This window comes from Pantherophis guttatus, chromosome 6 (assembly GCF_059756535.1).
Source record: "Pantherophis guttatus breed Tessera chromosome 6, ASM5975653v1, whole genome shotgun sequence".
Lineage (NCBI taxonomy): Eukaryota > Metazoa > Chordata > Lepidosauria > Squamata > Colubridae > Pantherophis > Pantherophis guttatus.
This window is the reverse complement of record NC_142068.1, coordinates 104,917,022-104,933,777: the sequence shown is the minus strand read 5'-3', so window position 1 is coordinate 104,933,777 and position 16,756 is coordinate 104,917,022. Positions and strand designations below refer to the sequence as shown.

General features: G+C 47.2%; 1 protein-coding gene and 1 long non-coding RNA gene across 2 annotated transcripts; one reads left to right on the top strand and one right to left on the bottom strand.

Annotated features, from left to right (window-relative positions):
• Window positions 1–1,007: 1,007 nt before the first annotated feature.
• On the bottom strand, window positions 1,008–3,213 carry LOC148113235 (vomeronasal type-2 receptor 26-like). Its single transcript, XM_087871952.1, has 2 exons — window positions 2,655–3,213; window positions 1,008–2,087 (listed from the first exon to the last, which is right to left on the bottom strand). The coding sequence occupies exon 2, from the start codon at window positions 1,774–1,776 to the stop codon at window positions 1,177–1,179; it is 600 nt and encodes a 199-aa protein (XP_087728078.1). The 5' UTR covers window positions 1,777–2,087; window positions 2,655–3,213; the 3' UTR covers window positions 1,008–1,176.
• On the top strand, window positions 1,208–2,237 carry LOC148113236 (uncharacterized). Its single transcript, XR_015728398.1, has 2 exons — window positions 1,208–1,344; window positions 2,140–2,237. It is a non-coding gene; the product is annotated as an uncharacterized LOC148113236 (long non-coding RNA).
• Window positions 3,214–16,756: the final 13,543 nt, after the last annotated feature.

Here is a 16,756-nt window from a genome sequence, read left to right as displayed (position 1 = left end):
AGACTTACCTACTATTGAAGAATGGACTTTAAAAATAGCTAATTTGGCGGAGATGGCTAAAATCTCTGCATATTTGAAAGATCGTTCGAATGAAAGATACATATTGGAATGGAGAAGATGGATTGATTATATACAAAACAAATATGGGACTAAAAAGTTGCAAATAGCTTATGAATGAATTTAGGTGAACTCTTATATTCCTATATTTTGGTATATATGGGGGAGTTAAAATGAGAGGGGGAGTTAAGAGCTTATAGTTAGTTTATGTTTGATTATGTTTGCTGAATGCGATACCCTGTATTTTGCTCTGGGAAGTCGAGGGGGGAAGGGAGAAGGGAATGGGTGGGGGGAGGAAGGGGGCGGAAAATTTGTTTGTAAAAGACTTTAAAACTTTTCAATAAAAAAAAAAAACCCTGTGCCTATTGACCGACACAACCTTCTGTGCCAGTGTTTATGTTTGGTCCTGTAAACGTGTATGTTGCATCTGCATGTCTATGACACCCGCTCACCCCCTCACACACTCACTGGTACCTGTCATTGGCTGGCAAGAAAGGGAATTGTTAGGTGTTTTGTGCCAGCCATGGCAGTTTCTTAAGAGGCCACCATATGGGAGCAAAGAGGCACCTTTGATCCCCCTGGTGGGTCAAGGGGCTCCGGCCCCTGCAGCCCCATTGGGGAGAGTTAATGGCCCTCTGGCCCCCTCACACCCATTGGTAAGGGAGGGGCCAAGGGCCCCTATAAGAACCCCTGCACAGGGGCTGCTCTTTGGCTCTTGTTCTAGTTTCCTACGGGAATGATCCATGGGCTCAATCCAGGCATGGATGCCAGGGAACTCATTTTACCTACTTTATTCCTTAATAAAGATTCAACTTGATTGCATCCTTGCGTGCTGCCTTTTTCTTGGAAGCGCCCTCAATGAACCATCGATCTTTTGAGATCTCTCACACTCACATTCAATAGCTGTTGCTGAACACCAAATTTCTCTGAATGACTTCTGCACAGTTCTCTTTAGCAAAATTTATTGAGCTGAAAAGATACAAGAATTACAGTCATTTCTCATTTGAAAACATGTAGATATTATTTTTTTGACTCCTGAATACTATTTAAGAGGAAATAAGGTGTACTTTCAAATAAAAGAACATTTTACAATCCCTTTAAATATTAGGGTGTTATATCTCATGTTTTTACAGTTATTCTGCCTGTGAGCTGCTCCTTTGTGTTGAGGTCTGGCCTCAGAAGGATAATGTAGCACTTGGGGATGAAGATGCAGCCCAGCAGACCAGCACTGGAGGCCAGGATGGAGAAGACCTGCACAGCCACCATGGATTTCCCTTTGGTGCTCAGGTAGGTGGGCACAAAAGTCACCCAGACACTGCAGAAGACCAGCATGCTGAAGGTGATCAGCTTGGCTTCGTTGAAGGCCCCAGGCAGATTCCTGGCCAGGAAAGCCACCGTGAAGCAGATGGCAGCCAGGAAGCCCATGTAGCTGAGGGTGACGTAGAACATGACAACGGCCCCTTCGTTGCATTGCAGGATGATCTCTCCAGGCTGGGAGTGGAGGTCAGACTCAGGGAAGGGGGGAGAAACTCCCAGCCAGGTGGAGCAGATGATAATTTGGACAGCAGAAGAAGAAAGGATGATGGAGTTGGCCAAGCTCTTCCCCAACCATCTCTTCACTCGGTTTCCTGGTTTTGTGGCCAGGAAGGCCAGCACCACTGTGATGGTTTTGGCCAAGAGAGAAGAAACGGCAACTGAGAAGATGATGCTGAAGACCATCTGTTGGAGAAGGCAGGTGGCTTTCCTTGGTTGACCAATGAAGAGAGAAGGAGACAAGAAGCAAAGCAGGAGGGAGACCAGGAGGATGTAGGAGAGGTCCCGGTTGTTGGCTTTGACAAGGGGAGTTTCTCGGTATTTAGTGAAGATGATTAAAACAAGGCTTGTTGTTAGAAACAAGAATAGGGCAAAAGAGACCAGGATGATGCCCAGATGTTCTTCATAAGACAGGAAGGTTATAACTTTGGGGATACACTGAACTCAGTCCTCATTTGGATATTTATCATCTGGACACTTGGTGCATTTTTCCGTATCTGAGAAACCAAAAAGCAACTTTCTTTAATATTCTGTCCTTTTATCTTACAGAAAATACCTTCTTTGCATAACAGCTGATACCCCAGGCATTTACCAAGAAGTATTTCTTAATGATTTAATTAAACAGTCACTCCTTTGAAATGGTATAAGGTCTCCTGCTTGAGCAGGGGGTAGGACTAAAAGACCTCTATGGTTCCTTCTAGCTCTATTCTGATTGATTGATTGATTGATTGATTGATCAACATGACTGGTAGAATATTTGTGTAATGAATTCCCCCCATAACTATCCACAGCACCAGATTATGGACTAGTGAGACCTTCTCAGTGATCCTCAAGGGGAGGATCCAATATACAGTGAATTGCAAGGTCTTTCAGAAGGTGGACCTAAAACAATTCATCAAATTTCAAAGAACTCAGATGTTCCTAGAAAGGTAAATTTAGCAGCATACATCCAAATCAAAAAGCAAGAGAGATATTTCCTCTGCTGTTAATAAAATTTGCTCAGTCTGCCACCCCCTCCTCCCATCTCTTCCACAAAGCCTCCCATTTTCCTCAGTGTGACCCACCTTCCTGAGTGGAGAAGGTCCCCTCCGGACAAGGAACGCAGTCGTAGCAGCAAACTGGTTCTCCTTCTCGCACCCTCTTGACAAATCCAGGATGACAATTTTCCACACATTTGGACTGAGGCAGGGACTGAGCAGAAAAAATAGGAATGCCAAAGAAAATATGTTAGGACTCTCCGTCCATGGAAAATGGAGGCAGAAATGGATGGAGATAAGTAGCCTCTGGTCTTCATTGGGGTAAATATGAAACCTCTGACTACAGTTTTTTTTTTTTTTTAATTTGATTTATATGCCGCCCTTCTCCGTTGTTTTACCTCTGGCAGATTCTTCATTTAGTTCCTCCCTTTTGCTTTTGGAATTTAACATTACAATAAAGTAACATTACTTTATAAAAAACTTTTCTTTCTTTCTTTACTTTATTTTACTTTTCTATTTAATAAAAATCTATTTCATAAAGTCTTGAGGGATGGAATTGAAAAAAGATGAAAAAAGATTTAAGTATGATGATCAGTGGTGGGTTGTCCCTGGTTTGGACTGGTTCTATAGAACCGGTAGTAAAATCAGCGGGAGGCTCCGCCCACTGATCGTTACATCATCAGAAGCGATCTGCGCAGGCGCAGAAGTGAACTGGTAGTAAAAGTAAGTAGACACCACCCCTGATGTTGATATATTTATATTAAAATTGAGAATGAAGTTTACTGTAAAAATTTTAGGAAACTTTTATTCCATTTGATTTTTTAACCACCCTGGAGATGATAGGTTTAGCCCAATTGAAATGGGACCTCAGGGTTTGGAAAACAGAGAAAGGACACCAAAATTTCTCCCACCTTATTGAGCAACTTTAGCCGTGAAAGAGCATCTTGGGTGATAGTAAATCTCTGTCTTTTAAAATACGCCAGAAGTTCTCTCCTGACATCCTTGGGGAGAACCAATAAGCCCCAAATGCCCATATCTGCCGTTATCTCTCCATTTTGGTCCAAGTACATTTTTTTCTGAGAAATATTGCAAAATTCATTGTTCTTCAGAAAGGGATGAAACTAGAATGGGAACATCCAGGAATTTGAAAAACAGAAAACGTTGTTTCTTATCCCACATTGAATCTTTCTTCTACAATTGTCTAATCTCCAAATATGGTTAAATAGGATACAAATACTGTCACTGTCTTCATAAGTGAATGAAAAAGTTTGAGAAAAAAATTGTCAATCATATACTGACAAAATATAGAGAAAATATAATTGACACAATTGGTCAGTTATAGGGAACATTCTAGAGCAGGGTTTTTTATTATTATTATTATTATTTATTTATATGCTACCCTTCTCCAGAGACTCAGGGCGGCTTACAATGCGTTAAGCAATAGCCTTCATACTTTTGTATATTTATACAAAGTCAGCTTATTGACCCCACAAACTGGGTCCTCATTTTACCTACCTTAGAAAGGATGGAAGGCTGAGTCAACCTTGAGCCTGGTGAGATTTGAACTTGCAGTAATTGCAGGCAGCTGGTGCACTGTAACAGTGCTTAATCAGCTACGCCACCAGGCCCCTTGTTGCTAGTTAGTTGCTAGTTAGTTCCAGTATCCTCTAGTAACCATAAAGTAGATAAGTATAGAATAGTAGATAATACAGCAGACCTCCAGGTGTTGTTCTTCTCTTATCAAAATTTTCCAAGGTTGTTTTATTATTCTAGGAGTATGACATAGTATATATCCATTCACCAGTAGATGGCATCTTCAACTTAAAAATCAATGTTAAAAATCCACTTTAAAACTATTCTGCCAGTTATATAGTTCAAGTTGATTCAAACAGAATATTCAATAAACGGTCAGATGTTCAGCATTTTAAAATGCCTGATCAAAGTCATGCCAGTAAGATTTATACATTGAGTCTTTTCATATTTTATAGCTTTTGCTTATTTCCTGTTAGGGTGCAATTTCTCTCTGCCTCTCCTTAATCGCACCTTAAAAACATTCCAGAGAGCCTCTTTTCCCGGATTGATTTTCTTTTCCTAAGCAAAAATTAAAATTCACCTCCCCCAGATCTAAATCACTGTCCACTCTCACTGCTCCAGCACAATCATAGTTTCTTTGGCTGCCCCTGATTCACGACGGCCATGATGGCTGCCTTGTGTTCGTCAGAGAGGGAAGAGACTCTGGGTCTAGCAGGAGACCCGCCGCTTTCCATGACCTGTAGGGTGCCCCTTTGAGCCCCTACAGGTCGATATTAGCCCCTTTGGGGGCCCTCCGACAAAGAGAATTCAGCGTGGGGGTGCAGAGACCCGCTCCCCTGAGTCGATCTCACAGCGACATCACTGGAAGTCAAGCAGAAGCCATGTTGAATGCTGTTTCTCTCAGCCACAGCACTTTCCGGATGGGACTTAGAGGAAAGCGGCGGCTCACAGCTGCTAAATTGCACAAAACGCTCTCTCTCCCAGCAAGAGCAGCAGCGGAGAGAAGCAGCTGCCGATCCAGAGAGCACTTGGAACATCTCTGCCAGCAACCAAGGCTCAGCAAGAGATGGCTGCAAGATCTCTGCTGCAGCACTTTCCGGATGGGACTTCTTACAGGTAAGAAGAACTGTCCAGGTCCAGTGCTTCAGCCTGAGAGACCGTAGTTTGAGGCCAGAAGGGGGCAGCGACATGCGGGTGGAGGCTCTGGGGCAAGAGCGGAGCCAGGGATTGGCACATTCCCCAACCTGGCCGAAGCAAAGGGCAAGTGGGTGGAAGCTCCAGGGCAAGGCCGGAGCCAAGGAATAGTGCATTTCCCGACCTGGCCAAGGCGAAGGGTGAGCGGCCGGAGGCTCCAGGACTAGGCTGGAGCCAGGAAATGGCATGTCCCTTGGTCCCAACCTGAGGTGAAGGGTGAGTGGCCGGCATGCTTACCTTTGGTGAACAGAGCGGACGAGGCCTGTAGGCGAGTCATGGAGATTAGCTGGGCCACATGGTGAAGGGAAGATAATATACAGGGTGGGGTGGGGCGGGGTGAGCAGGGCCAGCCAGTGGTGGAATTTGCCAATTCTCCAAACTGCGCAAAATCTTAACAACCGGTTTGCCCGAACTGGTCCAAACCGGCTGAATCCCACCCCTGCCTTGCAATTGAAGGAGAATTTGCACAAAATCTACGTGAACTTCAGGGAAGGACAATGAAGCCAAGGAAGAGATCAAAGGAGCTGCTCTTAGCCTTGAGGAAAGAGAACAAGGAGAAGAGGTGAAGATCAGGAGGCGTCTGGGAGCCCCTTTTCCAACTGACACAATCTCTCGGTTGGAGAAGGGAGGATGCAGCTTTCTTCCAATCACTGACACACGTTACACACAAGTGTAAGATCTGCTCACTATTATTCCAGAGTGTCAGACACAGAAAAATGAATTCAGTTAGAAGAGAGGAGATTTTAGCTGAATGAAAGAAAAAAATATGATAAAAGTTTGGGCTGTTTTAGAGCTTAGCCAGTGAAGCAGAGAAGTTCAGTCTCCTCTTCATGGATTATCTGAATGCAAAGACTGAGCAGCCATCAGTCAGAGAAGCTTTAACTGGGATTGAGAGGAGGGGTTGGGCTAGATGGTCTCAGGGTCTCCTCCAAATTTATAAAGGTTGTCATGTCACAACATGTATCTACTGTGCTGTTGTTGCTTTAGCCCCACCTAACTATAGATAAGCCTAACTGTATGGTCTGAAGCCAGACTCCCTTTTCTCTCAGCCTTTGGAGGAGACGGAAGCAGCCGATTTGACCGAGACACATGGTAATCCGGAGGCCTCCGTCCCTCACACGGAGCATCGCTGGAGAGGTTCCAGCTGCTTCTTTGTTGGCTGTTAGTTAATGCTGCCTATCTCCTATTTATATTGATTCTCACTCTTTGCATCTCCTCAGTTTCTCCGTGCCCTTTTCTCCCAATGAAACACCCAGATCCACCCCAGGCTCCCTTTCACTGGAGGAGAAGAGGGGGGTTTAGCTGCCTGTTGAGCTGCACACAGACCCACCTGCAGTGGGGACGGAACAAAGGGAAAATTCCACCATGCTCATCACAAACCCACAAATACAGGAATTCATTTTAAAAAAGAATACAGCATTTTCAAATTAGGAGTGTGTAATATCAAAATGCCATGGTATCTACTCTTTGGAACCATTATTCCCTGAGAAATTGAATTGGCCAGATCTGTTGAGTTGGTTCCCCTCCTTCTCTTCTGGATTCCTCCTCCAAAGGATCTAAGATTAATGGATCCATATCGGGACCCCCATACCTGCCACGGCTGCAGCCTTGGAGTCCCCAAAGTCTTTTTTCCCTCCTTCCTTCTCCTCCTCGATCTGGAGGAATAAGCGGCATTCAAGGCCTGGGCCAGAGTCTTTATGATACTGTAATATTTATATTGATTTGGGATCTGTCTTCTTTTCTCTTTCTCCTGGGTCTCCAGTGGGGCTTTCTGGGTGCAACTTCTCCGGCCTTTAACAGAAAAGACGTTCTTTGAAAGAGAACAGAGAAAATAAAGATCTTGAAACTTTTCTTCCACAAAGTAATAGGATTGAAAGGCATCATCCTTTGGCCTTTCTTTTGCCAAAAAAACAAAGTTCCAAATACTATGGATGTATTTGAGAAGTCTGCGATTGTTCATTGGATACGCTGCAAAATTTGTGAGGATCCAGACTTTCCCTTCAATGCGTCCTGGCAGACGCATAAACGTTAAATGGAAAGGAATAATTCTCTTCCAAATGGACTCAAGTTCCATGAAGTGAACAAAGACGTTGACTTGTCTCCACTTAGAGAGGGAATCCCTGGGGGCTGCTGCATATTCAGATATTGAGAACAATTGTGATATAACCACACAAATTCCACTCCTGACAAGCACAGGAAGAAAAATCCTCATGAAATTCTCTCCCTCCTCTGTGTCTGAAGTAAAAAGGCCAATCAGGGTCCATCTGAAATGGAGGAGGAGATGAACAATTGCTGGGTTCTGGATCCCTTCTTTTGGGAGCATCCGGTAAAAAAAGGGGAATTTCCTTTTGTCACTCAGAGCCTCTGAAGAAGTTTCAAGATTGAACTGAAAAAGCAATGAAGAAAGCTGTGTTATATTTGGGGTCAAATCAAATCCAAAATATTAGATTTTAATAAATCCAACCTAGTTCTCAGAATGTATTAGAATAGTTTGTTGATCAGATGTTGTTTAAAATATTAAACACAAGAGTATTAGCAAGATTGTATAATAAAAGTGGAAAATAATAAGCAAATTAAAAAACAATAAACAATGTAAACCATATTACTGTATCATCCCTACAATTTACCGCAATTAGATTAACACGTGGAAACGTCAACTGAAGTATTCTATTCCAATAAAGGGCCTATAATAATTTTTGGGAATTGCTGATTTTTTTTTTATTTATTTTTTTGCTTCTATATTCCAGATTCTTTGTGGAGAAAACCTTTTAGCTTCTTCTCCAGTTATACAAGAAACAGGGAGACTTCAGTTCCTAATATGATTTGTCAGTTGTGTAATCCAAGATTGGTCTTTAATTGAAGTTTTGTCTGTTCCAACAGCCACAATTTTCAGAGTCTGTCAGTTTCCATAGATTAAATTTTATGCCAATGCCCATATTTTCTGAATTTAGACAAAGGAGAAATTATGTAAATTCCCAAATCAGTTCTGAGGGCAGCAGCTGGAGCTCTTTTGTCCACCCCAAGATCCTCCTCAGAGGCTGAGATTGGGTTGGTTCTGCTGGTGGTTTCTCTCTGGAGCCCCAAACATCCGATTGATGTAAGAACATGGGGGAAAACTGGGCCTCAGATACTTTAATAATTGGGGCTGAGGAAGCTGGAGAGCTAAGAGGTTTTCATTTAAGCACCACTTTCACTCCTGCCCTTTCTCTAACTGAGCTCCTTGGATGGTGAGGGAGCCAAGATTCAGGCTCAGAGAAAACAACCCCAGGTAAGGAAAGGTGTTACTTGCTCTAATGGCTGACCGTCTATGGCTATGATGTCATTTCACAAAGACCAGAACTTTTGAATTTGCTTTATTAATTATCAGATAATTATTATGGGAAAACAATTCAAGTCTTCTTCACAGGGTACACAATCCAATGTTTAAGTATGACAAATCACATGATCAGTATAAATCAGTGTGTTCCAATAGGTATTTAGCATGCTAAACATTTGTACGTGTAACAGAACTTAAAATAGAATAAAAGGGTTGGAAGGGATCTTGGAGGTCTTCTAGTCCAACCCCCTGCTCAAGCAGGAGACCCTATAGTATTCCAGACAAGTGGCTGTCCAGTCTCTTCTTAAAAGCCTCCAGTGATGGACCACCCACAACTTCTGAAGGGGAGACGTTCCATTCCTCACCATTAGGAAATTTCTCCTTAGTTCCAGGTTGTTTCTCTCCTTGATTAGTTTCCATCCATTGTCTTTTGTCTTGCTTTCTGGTGCTTTGGAAAATAGGTTGACCCCCTCTTCTCTGTGGTAGTCCCTCAAATATTGGTACACTCGTACATTCATGAAGATGTTGAAGAGAACTGGGCCTAAAATGGAACCTTGGGGTCCCCCACTGCTTGTTTCCCTCCGTGCAGACGTAGTTCCACTGAGGACCACAGGCTGAGCCCATCTGCGGCTGATGTTGTCTTTCCCACATATTTTTAGCTTCCCGAGAAATAGGTTGTGGTTTACTTTGTCAAAGCCTTTCTGAAATCCAAGTACTGTATACTACATGCACAGCATTTCATTGGTCCACTAATTTAGTCTATTTTGTCAAAGAATCAAATAACATTTATTTATGATCTGTTTTTTGATCCCTCATTAGTTGAAGTAAGTCATTCATATCTAGACTGAAGAACAAGGTGTCAGCGTTCCAGAAAACCCCCAACTCCCAGTAAAGACGCAGAAGCAGGCATCCAAAGTTCTCTTTACCAGAATAGGTAAACTGGCACATCTGGGAAATCCCGAATCTGAAAAGCCCGGGCTTTCCTTCAGTAAGTCAAAGCTCCCGAAACCATCCCACTTCTCCCCTTTTGATCACATGCTCCAATCAACATCCATTCCACCTCGACCCAGCCCCTAACCTTGACCGAAAGGAAGAATGTTATTATGTCTACTAATTCCCCTCTCCTAAATCCCCCCCTCCTACTTTCCCATACATGAGGAGGTGGCAGCATTGAAGCTTCCGGCCTAATATGGCTTCCAAGGCTGACACAAGGGTTCAAATATGCATCTTTCCCTTCCTCCTTGGTAAGCATAGATGCTTCTGTTCATGGCTCCATTGAGCCCAAATCTCTCTCTCAAACAAGGGCTTGGATCAGGGCCAACAGGCTGAGCTCCATTTTGAGGGCCATCCATTTTCTCCATCATATTTCTCTGTTTATTGAGTCAAATGCTGCACTAATATCTAGTTTTACCTCACTGATATAGATGAGATATTTCAAGACAAATTTGTTGTCAATATTAGATTATTAACATGCATTATTGCTTACAAAATCTATATATTTTTTTCATTCTACCTAAAACCTTCTGGTTCTTCTGCAAGGAATGCATTTTTCTCAAGTTTAATGAAGAGGATCATGGCATAAATTTTAGCCAAAATATCTGTTAGTCTAATTGGCCTATAATGGCTACAGTCCTTTTTATTCCACTTTTTAGATAGATAAAATGCTACCATTGCCAACCTCAATCCGACTGGATAGGGCAGGAATTATTTATCTGTGAAAATGAAGATGTCAATAGAGGCCTCAACAACCAGGGATATTTTTTGATCAGTTAAATAGTTGGGAGAAAGTCTTCTCCAGGGAATGTATTGCTTGCATTTCAGGCCTTTTATGATTAATCTCAATATGAACATAATGGGATAAAATATTGGTACATTTTTGCTAGTATGGAGAAAAGCAGCTCTTGGAATCCATGGAGAAGACATGATTGCATCTATTGCTCACCCACCACCACCCACCCCTCACTTTACCAGAGAGAGAAAAACACACAAACCTGTGGGACTTTGTAGGTGCCTCCTAATGTTGACATATGGATGGAGATGGGCCTTTTAGCTGCATCAAGAAGAGCCAGGAGGTTCTCCTTCCTACCACAGCCATAGTTGGGGACATTGGCTTCTCCAGTGGAGAGCATGTCCAGCACGGCATCTAAAGTGTGGAAAGTGCTCCGATAGTTGTCATGGATGTTGTAGCCAAGTGTGAGATTGTGCAAGCGATGGGAATTCTTGTTGACTATTTGAATGGCCAAAATGAATAGTAAGCCATTTGTAAAACTATAAAAATTCCTATTGTAAAAAAAAAAAAATTATAATCAACAGCAACAGCAAATACTGTTTTTAATATATAATCCTTCAGAAGCTGACTGACCCTTAAGCCAACATTGATCCAAAACCAATGATCAATTACACAAATATGGAAATTGGCTGAGGTACGGCAACTACAACTGGTTTAACAACTACTTTGAATACAATTCATTATTCAAATGATAAATTAAGGATTGAAATGAGAGAGGAAAATAATCTGCAGTCTGTTCATTTTCAGACCCATTTTTGGATTTGAGTCTCTTTCACAAAATCAGACCAAAGAGAGAAGCCATGGAAATCAAAATCATTCAGGAAATTAGACATATTCCCCAATATAGGTGTTATGTCCTTATATGGGCACCCGCCGGGGATTGGCTAATCCTCCGGCGGGAGATTCAAATAACTGTCAGTGGGCGGCTGAGTCTGCCGGAGCGTATAAAAGGAGCTCCGGCAGCCCAGCCGCTTGTCTTTTTCCTGTGCTTAAATAAAGTACTGAACTGGACCAGAGCTGGTCGCGTCTTGCTTCCCTGCGCCGATCTAACACTGGCGACGAAGGAACAGAACCAAGCGACGAACCTCGTGGCACAAGCCAACCTCAGAGAGCTAAGTCACTGAGAACCGAGTCACTTCGTGGGGATTCCAGAGGCATGGCATCAGCTGAAGTCACCTTGCCAGCCCTTGCTCCATTCCGCCCAGGGAAGAACAAGTGGAAATCCTACGTGGTCAAATTTCAGCAGTACCTGAGAGGAAACAACATCAGGGATGCCGATGATGACCGGAAAAAGGGCATCTTCTTGGCCAACTGCGGATCCGAAGTCCTCGACATGGCAATCGATCTCGTAGCACCACGAGACATCGAAGAAGTGCCATGGACGGACCTGCTGCAGATCCTGGAAGAGCACTATGCCCCAACTGGCACTCCAGTGGCAAACCGTTTCACCTTCCATCAGAGGGATCAAAAGGAAGGTGAGACCATCAAAGAATTCATGGCCGCCCTGCGCCAAATCGCAGCCAGCTGTGAGTTCGACCACGTGGATAACGCCATCGCGGACCGCGTGGTTTTCGGCATGAGGGACAGAGGCCTGCAAAAGAAATTTCTGAGCAGGAAGAAACTCGTGCTCAAAGACGTGGTGGAGGAAGCCACCGCATCCGAAATCTCGGAGAGAGCGGCTGCCGCAGTAAGCAGAGCAAAGGGAATCCACAAGATTCGCTCCACAACGCAATCATCAACTGAGGATTCCGCAGCTGGATCAGAGTCGGAGGAGGAATCCACCGTACACAAGGTATCCAGACCCCCAAGGTGGGAAACCGCCCAAAAAAGTTACAAGGGGGAGCGCTGCGCCAGCTGCAGAGGGGACCACGCCAGAGCCAGCTGCAAATGGAGAGACACAACCTGCCGGCGTTGCAACAGGAGAGGGCACATTGCAGAGGCATGCAGAGCTGAGGAACCAGCCCCAGAGCCCTCCAGCCACCGCCCTCACGAAAACCGGGAGGACAACGCGAGGGCATCCAAACGGTCCTCCTACCAACCCAGACGGGGTGAGAGTGACGGGAACCGGAGGAGAGCAGTACACCAAACCACAATACACCTCTCCGATGACGACGACACCGCCACTAAGTGCCACGCGACCGTGCTGTTTGAGGGAACCCCATGCTCCATGGAAGTAGACTCTGGCTCCATCTACTCAATCATGGACTGGAAAAACTTAAAACGCATCAAGCCAGACGTCCGCAAGAGGGACCTGAGACCCCTGCGCTCCAGGCTGGTGGATTTCGGGGGAAACCACATCGGAGTCCTGGGAAGAGCCTTGCTCCACGTGTCTTACCAAGAATTCCAAGGCAACCTCCCCATCACCATCGTCGAGCACGACCGCCCAACCCTGCTAGGCATGGAGTGGTTCAAGCCACTAGGGCTCGGGATAGTAGGGGTTAACCAAATTCATCAGGACGAACTCGACACCCTCCTCGAAGAATTCAAGGAAGTCTTCGACGGTAAACTGGGGAAATTTGTGGGGAAGCCCATTTCCTTTAATCTTGATAAGACAATTACCCCCATTAGGCTTAAGCCCCGCAGGGTTCCGTTTGCCCTGAGGCCCAAAGTAGATGCTCAGCTAGATAAGATGATAGCCCAGGGCGTGTTGGAACCAATCGATCATGCAGCATGGGAGACGCCCATTGTGACTCCCATGAAGCATGATGGATCTGTGCGCATCTGCGCCGACTACAAATGTTCGATCAATAAGGCCCTTTCGCAGAGCGCATACCCAGTTCCAGTGGTGCAACATCTGCTGCATTCACTTGGGAGTGGGACAATATTTGCAAAACTGGACCTGGCCCAGGCTTACCAGCAATTGCCAGTGGATGAAAAAACTGCGGAGGCACAAACGATTGTCACCCATAGGGGCGCATTTAAGTGCAACTGCCTCCAATTTGGAGTCAGCGCAGCCCCAGGCATTTTTCAATCAATGATGGAACGCCTTCTCCAAGGCATTCCAGGGGTGGTGCCATACTTTGATGATGTGTTGATCTCCGGACACTCTAAAACCCAGCTGCTTGAGCGAATTAAACAAGTTTTGCGGCGCTTCAAGGAGAAGGGCTTAAGAGTGAGGAGGGACAAATGCATCATTGGGGTCCAGGAGGTCGAGTTCCTGGGCTATCTCATAGATGGCACCGGCATCCACCCCACCAAAGCTAAAGTCAGGGCAATCCACGAAGCTCCAGCCCCCAAAAACAAAGCCGAGCTTCAAGCATTTTTGGGATTGCTAAATTTTTATGCAGTGTTCCTTAAACAGAAGGCAACAGCCGCTGAGCCACTCCATCGATTGCTGGGGAAAGCGGTTCCGTGGAGATGGGGGACAGAGGAAGAAAACGCCTTCAAGATCATCAAGGGGCTCCTATCCTCCGACAGCGTGCTGATCCAGTACCACGAGACGCTTCCGCTGCTACTGACCTGCGACGCTTCTCCATATGGGATTGGCGCAGTCCTCAGCCACCAGCTCCCCAACGGATCAGAGGCACCCATCGCCTACTTCTCTAAAACGATGTCCAGCACCGAGAGGAACTACAGCCAGCTGGACAAGGAAGCCTTGGCCATTGTGGCTGGAGTCAAGCGCTTCCATGAGTACCTATATGGCCGGAACTTCACGGTCATCACTGACCATAAACCACTCTTGGGACTATTAGCGGGTGACAAACCCACACCCGGCTACATGTCGCCCAGGATGACACGCTGGGCCATCTTCCTCGCCGGGTATGCATACAGACTCATTCACAAGCCCGGCAAAACCATCGGGAACGCAGATGCTCTGAGTAGGTGCCCATCCAAAGAGCCAGTAGAAGACCCCGCACCCACCATAAGCCTCCTCCACATCGACGCCGACAGAGACTGCCCAGTGACGTCAGCAGATGTGGCCACCCATACCCAGAGGGACCCCATACTCAAGCAAGTGAGATCCTGGGTCCTGCGAGGCTGGCCAGCAGAAAAACCGGCAGAAAAGTTCAGCCCTTTCGCACGGAAGCAACAGGAGCTGTCCACCATGAAAGGCTGTATCCTATGGGGAGACCGGGTGCTGATTCCCAGCGCTCTACAGAAGAAAACGCTCGAGACGCTCCACAACGGACACCCGGGCATCGTAAGGATGAAAGGACTGGCACGGAGTTACGTCTGGTGGCCATCCCTGGACAAGGACATTGAAGAGTGGGTCGCCAGATGTGACCCGTGCCAAGAGGTACGTCCCGCCCCCGGCCCAAACCCCAGTGTCAGAGTGGGAGATGCCCAGCAGCCCATGGGCACGGATCCATATTGACTTCGCGGGTCCAATGCAGGGGCACTACCTCTTAATCGTTGTGGACGCTTTCTCCAAGTGGCTAGAGGTCATCCCCATGGCATCTACCACTTCCGAAGCCACCATCAGGGCACTCAGGCGCCTATTCGCAACACACGGGCTGCCGGATGTCCTAGTCTCTGACAATGGCCCACAGTTAACATCCAAGGCCATGGAAGAGTTCCTGGCGGGACAGGGCATCCGCCACGCCCTCACCGCATTTTACAGGCCAGCCGGAAACGGTCAAGCGGAACGCATGGTGAGACTCACCAAGGAGACGCTCACCAAGATGGGTCCGGGCGACTGGCAAGAGAGGATTGACAACTTCCTCCTTACACAACACATCACCCCACATGCCACCACCAAGAAGAGCCCAGCTGAGCTACTGATGGGCAGACGCCTGAGGTCACCCCTGGACCGGCTGCACCCCCAGTATAACCCCGAAGTGACAGCAACGGCCAGCCGGCCGCTCCGCGCCTTCACCATAGGAGACCCGGTGTTTGCGCTTAACTTCAACGGCTCTCCGAAGTGGCTAAAGGGGAGAATAGAAAGCCCAACCGGCCCGAAGTCCTACCGAGTCGAGCTGAAAGATGGACAGGTCTGTAGACGGCACATCGACCAGCTTCGGAAAAGGTGGAGGGGATCGGAAGGAAACCAGCCCGACGAGGTAGGCCTACCACACCCCGACGAGGTAGGCCTACCACACCCCGACGAGGTAGGCCTGCAACACCCCGGCAGAGCAGACCTACAGCACTCCGGCGAGGTAGGCCTGCAACACCCCGACGAGGCAGGCCTACAACACCCAGGCGAGGCAGGCCACCGACACCCCGACGAGGCCGGCCAAGCACATTCCCATGCAATTACCCAGCGGCAATCCAGAGCGGTAGACCGGGACCTGTCACAAGAGGGATGGCATCCCCAACCCGGCAAGGTGGGCATCCGCCACTCCATGGAGAGGGACCGCCACAACAATCAAGGGGTAGACCGGGACCCACCCAGGGAGGGAGGATCGCACCCCTCCAGCGACGAAGACCAACAACGGCCCTGCCAGGGAGACCAACGCTCCAGGCAAGTAGACCGGGGACAACCACACGGGGGAGGCGCACAACAGGGAACCCAAGCCGGCCAGCGACCGACCGGCAAGGGAGACCCCAACCAGCATCCAGACCGGGTCGACCAACACCAACCCTGCAAGGTCGAACAGCACCACTCCAGCGAGGTCGGCCAGCACCAACCCTGCGAAGCCAACCAGCTCCAACCCAGCCGTGGGGATGAACACCACCCCGGCGAGGTCGACCACACGGGACAGCGACAGCGACGGGAGCCACGGGAGCCCAACGAGACACCAACGGACTTACGGGTTTCGGACGGCACCCACCGGACAGCAGCGTTGTCCCGCCGCGAGGTTCCAGATTCTCCAGGCGAGGGAAGGACCAGCGACTCCAGCGCGAACTTCCAGATGTTGCGGCCGGAGGTGCTGGGACGGATCCCGCACACTCGACGGCCGGAGCCCCGGCCACCCCCACCGGGGAGCCGGGAAGGACAGGAGCTTCGCCCGCACAGGTCGGCGGCGAAGCTCAGACTGAACTGCGCAGGTCATCTCGGGCAAGCAGGCGCCCCGCCTACTTGCGTGACTTCGTAACGTATATTAACTGTGATGGACATTTTTCAGACTAAGGGGGGAGGAGTGTTATGTCCTTATATGGGCACCCGCCGGGGATTGGCTAATCCTCCGGCGGGAGATTCAAATAACTGTCAGTGGGCGGCTGAGTCTGCCGGAGCGTATAAAAGGAGCTCCGGCAGCCCAGCCGCTTGTCTTTTTCCTGTGCTTAAATAAAGTACTGAACTGGACCAGAGCTGGTCGCGTCTTGCTTCCCTGCGCCGATCTAACAATAGGAATAAATGAAAAATATAAAACAGAAAAGGAGAGGGTTAGAATGGAGGGAGTGAAACTCCATCACCCTGAATGACTTACATATAACGGAAAACAAACTGAAGGGAAGGAGCCACGTTGAAAAGCAACT